Source organism: Priapulus caudatus, unplaced genomic scaffold (genome assembly GCF_000485595.1).
Source record: "Priapulus caudatus unplaced genomic scaffold, Priapulus_caudatus-5.0.1 Scaffold263, whole genome shotgun sequence".
Taxonomy (NCBI): Eukaryota; Metazoa; Priapulida; class Priapulimorpha; order Priapulimorphida; family Priapulidae; genus Priapulus; species Priapulus caudatus.
This window is the reverse complement of record NW_014577324.1, coordinates 163,697-173,352: the sequence shown is the minus strand read 5'-3', so window position 1 is coordinate 173,352 and position 9,656 is coordinate 163,697. Positions and strand designations below refer to the sequence as shown.

Sequence of the window (9,656 nt, the reverse complement as noted above, 5' to 3'; positions counted from 1 at the left end):
TCGTGTGGAATGAAGACATCGTGGCTAGAGCTAGGTACGGAGCTTCGAGTTATGCGTTTCATGCTTCTTATGCGGTTGCGCCGCTGGCAGAATGCAGCCGCGAAACTCCTCGGCTTGCGCACACGGCGCACGAACGCACGCGTGTGCACGCACGCACGCACACACGCGGCTGTAGTAACACGACCACGCGCACGCACGCGCGCAGTGTAGTAACACGGGGCCGAACACGCACGCACGCACGCACGCACTGCACGCACGCCCACGAACGCGACGTGCTAGTAATTCATATCTGCAGCGACGGCAGCGGAGACGTCTGACGGTTGCGCGGTAGGCGTGAACAGCAGCGCACTTCTAGCGGAACCGTTACGGTCTCGCCGTTCGATTGACCGCCTCCGGCGAAGCGACGGAGTAGAGAAGGATGTGAGAGAGAGCAGAGAGAGCAGACATCGAGAGAGCGATAGAAGAGACCGCGGCGGTATTTTCGGGATCGGTCCTCTCTCGGAGCTACGCAGCTCGCGGCCTTGCTTTCTATCGAAACGTATGTCAGATTTCCATTAGCGACGCACCCCCCCGTGCCCACAAACACTCGCGCGCGCGCTTGCACGCACGCACGTACGTACGTATTACCCTTTCCTAGGCTATTTTCAATGTTATCACCTACCATACGTAGCAGTATCGTATGAATGCCCGGTGTGTCATTGACGTGGCAGCAAACACACGGCGCGAGATGCGCCGTGCACGGCGCTACGCCTCGCTAAATGATGAGATAATTGACCAAGCGACGAAAGAGAGCAGAGATAGATAGAGACGAGACGAGGAGAGATGAGAGAGAGATGAGAGGATAGACTGGACGAGCGACGGGAGCGAGGATAGAGAGGGAGGAGAGAGAGAGAGAGAGATAGCATACGATAGAGAGAGATAGATCAGAGATTGAGAGAGAAGGCGCGCGCACCTAGCGAGAGAGAGAGAGGGGGGAGAACGAGAGAGAGAGGAGAGAGACGGAGAGGACCGATGAGAGATAGAGGCGAGCGAGAGAGCGATAGAGCCCGCCCGAAGGTGTAGAGAGGGGTGTTGAGGGATAGAGGGCGGCGGTTGAGAGGAGGGGGGTGAAGAAAGAGAGGGACGGGGTCTAAGAGAGAGAGAGAGAGAGAGAGACAGAGCGCGCGAGGAGAGAGAGCGAGAGAGAGCGAGAGAGAGAGGCGAGAGAGAAGTGAAGAGGGATAGAGAGAGGGGAGGAGGTGTAGAGAGGAGAGAGATATTCGCGCGCGAGAAAGAACAGAAAAGAGTGAGAGAGTGAGAACAGAGGCACAGCTGTGTGTATGCTGCGTGTTGTGCGTGCATGCGCTGCGTGGCGCTAAAGTGGGCATATATAGTCGTACACTCCTCAGCTGCCTGTGCGGCCGTGAGTATCTGGCGCGATGCGCATGCCGCCATGTTTACTTTATAGCCCGAGCATAGATTGTATAGAAGGTGTCCACGCATGCCGTCACCACGTCTCTCTCCCGCGCCTTAGATGCGCTGGCTTCTTCTTCTTCTTCTTTCTTCTTCTTCTTCATTCTCTTCTCGTTCTTTTCTTGTTGTTGTTGTGTTTTCTTTCTTCTTCGTCTTTTTCTTTCGCCTCTTTCGCTTTCTATCTTCGTCTCGTCGCTTTTCTCCTTCTCCTTTCCATTGTAAACATCTTCTTTTTGTCTGTATTTTCTTTCGTCTTCTTCTTTCTTCTTCTTTTTTCTTCTTACTTCTTCTTGTGTCGTTCTTCTTCTTTTTCTTCTTCTTTGTCTTCTTTTCTTCTTCGCGGTTAGGTATGCGAGACGGCATTCACCTGTGTAGATGTAGCCGCCGTGCCCGTCTGCCGTCGGCGGCAGGTGAGGCTGGGCTGGTGCTGAACGTGCTGAGGGCTGGCTGGTTCTGACGTGCTGCCGTACGTCCACAGTATGCGGATGTTTTTGCGTCGAATGGTATGTAGTGTAAATAATCACCTTCTTTCTCCCGTTGTTACTCGTGGTTGAATTTAGTTTGGTATCATCGCTCCGCGTAGGTGCGACCGTGGTTCTACGTCAAGGATCTTGCGGCGGCTTCTCGCTTCTCTCTCACACATCTCTCTCTATCTATCTACCATCTATTTGTCTCTCCTTCTCCCTTTTCTCTCGCTCGCTCTGTGCGCTTCTTTCTCTCCCTCTTCCCCATCTCTCTCTCTCTCTCTCCCTCTCTTCTCTCTCGTCTTGTCTCTTCTCCTCTTCTCTCTTCTCTGGTTTCTCTCTCTGTTATCTTGTCGTCATCTCTCATCTTTTTCTCTCCCATTCCTGTTTTCTCTCTCTCTCGCTATCCTCCCTTTCTCTTGGTCTCTCGTGCATCTCGTGAAACGTTTTCTTGTTGACTTCTTCTGCTGTGTACGGTTTTGGATTTTCGCTCCTCCTCGCTGAAACTCGATTCATCGTGAGTAGAGTCACAAACGGTCCCGAAAAAAAAGCCCAGCCATGGATACAGCGTCTGCATGCCGCTAGTCCATAGTTTGTGTACGTGGGTAGTGCTGTGTGTTGCGTCTGTCGCTGTGTGCGTGTGCGTGGCCGGGCTCTCGTGTGTGTGTGTTACGTGTGTTTGTTCTGTGTGCCGTTGCTGCCGTGTGCGTTGTGCGTGCTGCGTGCCTGTGCGTGTGAGCGCGCGTGCTATATATTATGTTGTGATCTCTCTCTCTCTCTCTCTCTCTCTCTCTCTCTCTCTCTCTCTCTCTCTCTCTCTCTCTCTCTCTCTCTCTCTCTCTCTCTCTCTCTCTCTCTCTCTCTCCTCCTCTCTCTCTCTCTCTCTCTCCCTCTCTCTCTCTCTCTCTCTCCCCTCTTCCTCCCTCTTCCTCTCTCTCTGTATGATCGTGACTACAGCACTCACCTCATCATTCCGGTCAGTATCGTGCTCTCATGCTGCTGCAGGAAGCAGCGGAACAGTGGCTCACTCTCGCGGCAAGTCTCGATCGACTTCAGTATCAGTCCGTAGTTGTTGACGTAGTTGACGTGCACCGGCAACCTGTGCGCATGCGCAGCAGGAAGAGCAAAGATGTACGGCCAGCGTAAGTGTTAGTAATACACCATCATTAAGAGACCAATAGAGCAAAGATGTAGCACCACGGTAACTGTTACCAAGGCACCATCAGGAAGAGATGTCCTTCCCACCGTTTCTAATATATTCATACGGCTTATATCGTTATGTCGAGATATAAATTATAATGACATTATCAGGAATACATGGAACACAGACATACAGATCAAGATCTATATTCATGCTAAAATGAGCTAACATCTTATATTGTAATCCGTGTTTTCATCATTCGCGTTGATACGACCGTGTCTTCATTATTAAATAGACGTAGGGCGCTAGTAGAGGTCGCCATAAAATTCGATAAAATATTTAAAATAGGGCGCGAGCCGCGCTAGCTCGCATCTTGAATCGTATACACTGTAGAGAGAATTTTACCATGCACATCTCTTCAGGGCAATCCCTTGCATATTGTAGGCGCGTAAGTTTGGCCGAATAATATTATCGTGGCTGGCAACTCGACCAGCCATGTGAACAGCAATTCCAATGTACTGTAGAATACGACAAGGATTGTGGCGGGGATGCTACGGCAAAAGTGTAAATGAACCGTATATAGTAATACCTATTATACACAACTCAGTGATCGTACATTAGTGCTTCATGCCGAATCCTACTTGGCGAATGAGAAAAAGATTTTAAGCTACATGCCATCAGGAGCAGAAACGCGATCAACTCACCTAGTGCAAAACTTGACGAGAATGTCGCCTATGCACTGTCGAGGTGTCCACGCCTCCACCCTGTCCACCAGCGAGTCCACCAACTCCCTACCAAAGGAGAGCGAATCCCAGTTGCCGTATAAAAATACCATCTAACATCTTTGCACAATCTTAGTCGTTGTATAAAATGTACCAAACATTATACAGGCGCAAACTGCACGACCGTTTGTATTTCGTTTACGCTGTTTGTTGTCTACACGGGATCGGTAATGTATTTGCAATAATGACGATATCTAAGGCGTTATATCATATATTTAAGTTATATCTAAGGCTTGCGGTTATATCCTGGGTTTCTGCTGCGACAGTCGACGAATACGATATCACTTTTCCATGCACGATTAACCAGTAGAAAATAGAATACACAGATCACAGACTGGAAGACAACACAATGAACACATGTAAAATACATACATGATAATAATGGAAAATACATGAAAGAATACAATAGAGAAGAGGACGTAGATAGAAGGACGGGTCTTGTGTTCATACCTGCTTACTTCTAGCACACAGAGCACGTCAGAGAAGATGATGCGGAGGTTGTCAGCCGATAGAATAGCTCTGAAAGGCATTATATACATCGCGACACTCGTTAGACATGGACAGCAAATATCTAGTTAAATATCAGATTATAAGTTAAGTAAAGGCTAGAGAAATATAGAACTTTACGAGCAATAAAATCAGCCGATTTTACAATGTTTCTAACGCTGAAATTCAGTATTAAAATGAGCGAAAGCGTAACTATTAGATATCACATTCTTATAGCCGATAAAATTATTTTCCCCAGCAAGTCTTCGCAACGATTCTGCTGTCTAAATAAACACGAAATGTACCAAAGTATTAATGTTTCTCTACTCTATTTCGCCTATAATCACCTGTAAATGCCGGTCAAATGCTCATCTGCAACACACAAGTACACCGCCCGCCCGCCCTGTGCTGCGTGCACAAACAACATGAATAAGAGAGTAATAACTCTCTTATAAGAAAATAGTAACTCTCTTATTCATGTTGTTTGTGCACGCAGCACACATGAAATTTTTTTCCCCACTTGAGTTCCGGACCCACCATAGATAGTGTTTTGTAATAAATGGTTCTTACATATATGGTTGGATTATAGTTAGTGTTAGGGTTCGGGTACGTGTTAGGGTCAGGTTTAGGTTTAGGTTTATGGATAGTTGATGTTCATTTTACATTGTTGCTTCGAGGAAGTCGAGTGAATGGAGAACTCAAGTGGGAAAATAAAATTTGCGGGCGGGCGTGCGGTTTACTTGTGTGTTGCAGATGAGCATTTGACCGGCATTTAGAAGTAGAGTAGAGAAACATTAAGACTTTGGTACATTTCGTGTTTATTTACCATTAATGTTTTTTATTGAGACGTTCCAAGTGCCTGTGAGCTTGGCTGGCATCTGGTTGCGATGATAAGCAAACATAACGCCAACAGTTATCTTCTAAAAAAGCCAAGCCTTCCAAGCCAAAACAAAGCCTTCTAAGTTCTTTCTGAAATTAAGTTTTCTTACCTTAAGTAGGAGGTCGTGTCGGACAGCACGTTGCTCGTGAGTTGATTGAGATCTTGTAAGGAAGGCGTTTCCCCGCCCAGCATTCGCATTGCGATAGCGTACAGCGACTCGTTGTCCAGACACACCGTGAAGTCGGAAAACTCCGTCAGGTGGCGCAGCGATAGAACCGTGTTGTATAACTCGATGACGGTCTCGGTTTCGGAAATCTTTAAGCGAACATGAACAAGTGAATTTGGCTTATTAATTCGAGTTTCGGGCAATTTATGCGAAAACGTAAGATATTCACAGTGATTCATGGTATTAGAGAAGGGGTAGGAGCCCTGTCTCAGGGCCCTGAGAAAAAATTACTAATCAGTTAACAATAATTCAAATAATAACTACGATTGCGAATAATTATCAGGAGTGAATAATGACACAAAATGTGTGATTATTTAGGCCTGCTAATATATTAGTCAATAGATTGTGAATTGATAGATTAAATGACTGATTATGAAATGATAGCAACATAAAAAATAGTAGAATCTGTAAACTATAGGCATGTTGTTTTAGCGTGCGCGTGTGTATACGTGTGTGTGCGTGCGTGTGTATACGTGTGTGTGTGCGCGCGCGTGTGTATACGTGTGTGTGCGCGCGTGTGTGCGCGCGCGTGTGTATACGTGTGTGTGTGTGCGCGTGTGTATACATGTGTGTGCGCGGGGGTGTATGCGTGTGTGTGCGCGCGTGTGTATACGTGTATGCGCGCGCGTGTGTGTATATAATATATACGTGTGTGCGCGCGTGTGTGTGTATACGTGTGTGCGCGCGTGTGTGTGTACGCGCGTGTGTGTGTATACATGTGTGCGCGCGTGTGTGTATACGTGTGTGTGTGTGTGTGTGTGTGTGTGTGTGTGTGTGTGTGTGTGTGTGTGTGTGTGTGTGTGTGCGCGCGCACGTGTGTGTATCTGTAATGAGCTTAATTCTTACCCTTAAATAGTGCAATTTGTGAATAATTTGCGGAAGGTTACTGTTGTATGCCCCCTATACGGTAATAGGAACGGTTTTCCTGCACTCCTGCTTCGATGGACGCAGTTTTTACAATATTTGTTACATAATCTATCATATATCTACCAGATAGAATATAAACTCAGGTACATTAATGTCCATGATTATCTAGAAGTAGTTAGTATGGATATATAGACGGAGCCGTGCATAAACCCCACGATGAATGTAATATTTAATTCATAAGCGTCCATATTGACCGTATCGCGTATGTATTCCATTTCACGCGAGCAAACGTATGAATATGTCCGGATTGAAACGAACAGCCGATTCGTAGGCCCTACATGAATGACCACATAAACTAAACAGTGTAGTAATCAATATTACCAGAAGGTGAATAATGGCAATTTGTCATTATCTACTCCTGATATTGCCATAATAATATATCACCATCAACCAATCGAAATGGTTGGCACAGCCGCGCATGCGCAGGCATCGCATCTTCCCGCCATTTTTATTTGCCGCGCTGAGATTTCGTTCCTTTTGTCGTCGGTTTTGATTTCACTTCCTTAACCACCGGCTTTTTGCCTTGCCGCGGCGACTTGCCCCGTTTCTGTTCGCCAGAGGGCGCTTCCAACACTTGCAACGACGACGACGACGACGATGACGATAGCGGCTTCGACGTTTTTTTAACGAGAGGTTTTCTCGCCGCTGGAGGGCGCGGCGACACGCCACGCGGCGACATCGGCTGTCGCTTCGCCGTTAGCCCGCCTAACGACGACGCCGGCGCATCACGCGGCGACAGCGACGGCGGCGGCGTTGGCGATTTAAACGTCGTCTGGCGCGGCTCCCTATCGGGCCGCGCATGGGGCGGCGGCGGCGACGCCTCGATCTCGTTATACTTGGCGATGACGTCATCGAGGGCCGTCATCGCGTCGTCGAACTCGCTCTCGGGCATTCCCTCGTCGACGTACCATCCGTAGAGCGTGCGTAGCTCGCAGCTGTGCTGATACTGCTCCCGCAGCTTCGCTAGCAAGCACGTCACCCCCGTGTCGTTACTCAGCCGCGTCGCCGAGCGAAAGACGCCGCGGTGCTTGAACGGGCACACGGACGCCACGACGCGGTCTCTGTCGTCGGCGCGGGCGACGCGGACGGCCCGCTGCGCTTCCTCGACGACCGTCCCGCGAAAGGCGACGGCGCTCTGGATGTTCACACCGGCGCGACGTCCGTCAGCGCCCGAGAAGGCGTAGTCTGGCGCGAAGACTTTTTCGACGAGTTCGGTTAGCGTGAAGTCGACGCGTTTGGCGAGCGTCTTCAGCGGGCAGCTTCCGCAGGTGAGCAGTCTAAGAGGAGAGCGCGGTACGAGGGTGCTGCTGAGATCGTGGAGGTCGGTGAAGCCTTGGTCACTAAACCTGCAGGCGGGAGAGAGAGAGAGGTCACGCGGGGTTCAAGTTAGCACATGCGAGTGACAGATTTGGCGCGATTATGCACCTTGCGCAGGGCCGTAGCCTCTGTAGGGTGGGAGCGGGCAATAGTATTAAATTTCCGGTAGATTCATTTACAGCCCAATGAAAACACCCCGTAAATACACCCCCGTGAATGTAAATCTTCATGTGGTCTTCATTGAAACCCACGCAACACACGCTCCACCCCCTACGCTATATGCACGTTGACTGGGAGCTGCGCCTAGTCATCATTACTAAACTGAGTCGCGAATAAAATTCCCCCGCACCGCACCTATAGGGGCTTTCTCAGGTGACGGCTCAGTACTGCATCGTATATGAACTACAGTAGTAGTACCGTACTGCAACAGTAGTACTGTACAGTCCCTAGTAAAGGCACTACATCGTATATGACTACACATTTCACACGGGCTTGGCCACAGGCACTTGGAACGTCTCAATAAAAAAATTAATGGTAAATAAACACGAAATGTACGAAAGTCTTAATGTTTCTCTATACTCTATTTCGCCTATAATCATCTGTAAATGCCGGTCAAATGCTCATCTGCAACACACAAGTACACCGCACGCCCGCCCTGTGCTGCGTGCACAAACAACATGAATAAGAGAGTAATAACTCTCTTATAAGAAAATAATAACTCTCTTATTCATGTTGTTTGTGCACGCAGCACAGGGCGGGCGGGCGGCGAAATTTTTTTCCCCACTTGAGTTCCGGACCCACCATAGATAGTGTTTTGTAATAAATGGTTCTTATATATATGGTTGGATTATATTTATTGTTAGGGTTCGGGTACGTGTTTCGTTCTTTCCTCCTCTCATCTCTTTCTCTTCTCGTCTCCTCTCTCTCTTCGTACCTCTCTCTGCTCATTCTCACTGCGCGCTCTCTCCCCTCTCGCTCCTCTCCATCTCTCTGCTCACGGCTGCGGCTCGGTTTCCTCTCTCGTGTCTCTCTCTCTTCTTCTCTCTCTCGTCTCTCTCTCTCTCTCTCTCTTTGCAAAGTTGCTTCGACACCACATTCGCTTCTTCTGCTCTCTCTCTCTCCTTTATCTTTCTCTTGGCCTCACCTCCTTACGATCGGTACAATTGATCTCTCCCGATCTGTACAATAAGCATTGTACAATATACATATAGCAGGTATATTAATTTACCCGTAAAAATACGGTAGGAATCAGCGTAACGCGATAATCGCATTTATACTCATAAGGTATCACGCATCACATTCTAAAGGTACCGTGGCATGGTAACAAACTGAAACGTGGCTCTTACAACACACGGCGTGCATTTGTAGGCCCAGTATTACCAACAAAGACTAGGTATATGTGCGTTAAATCTACTATTGGGATGTATTTTACGACAGTTTTGGGAGGCGATATGTGAAGACCATTGCATCAACGATGTCGGACGCTTCGAGGGCATGGCTTATGAGGAAGAAGATCGACTAGCGAAAATACAAACCTATTTCCAAGAAGGTACTGATATATACTTGCTATACTTGTGACGAGCCGAAGAGGGGCAGGGGGGGGGGGGGGGGGGGGGGGGGGGGGGGGAGGGGGGGGCGGTGTAGAAAGAGATTCATTGAGATAAAAGTGAGGGTGAGAGAGGGTGGAGAAGAGATCTTGAGACCAGAGAGAGGGGAGAAGGAGACGCGTAGACTGTGTGAAAGAGCAGAGAGAAGAGAGAGAGAGAGAGAGAGAGGAGAGAGAGGGAGAAATAGAGGGAGAGAGGAGACAGAGAACGAGAGAGAGAGAGAGAGAGGAGACGAGAGAGAGAGAAGAGAGCAGATAGATGAGAGAGAGAGAAGAGAGAGAGCCAGATAGAGGAGAGAGCGATAGAGAGAGAGAGAGAGAGAGAGAGAGAGAGGAGAGAAAGAGGGAGAGAGAGAGGGAGAGAGAGAGGGAGGC

The 9,656-nt window shown here is 48.5% G+C and overlaps 1 protein-coding gene across 1 annotated transcript in view; it reads left to right on the top strand.

The window, feature by feature from the left end:
* Positions 1 to 8,352: 8,352 nt before the first annotated feature.
* Positions 8,353 to 9,656, top strand: part of LOC106808252 (tubulin beta-1 chain-like) — a 4,171-nt gene continuing 2,867 nt past the window's right edge. Inside the window, exons 1-2 of the mRNA XM_014810882.1 lie at positions 8,353 to 8,364; positions 9,113 to 9,224. Of these exons, the coding sequence (XP_014666368.1) occupies positions 8,353 to 8,364; positions 9,113 to 9,224 (124 nt within the window). The remainder of the gene's footprint in view (positions 8,365 to 9,112; positions 9,225 to 9,656) is intronic.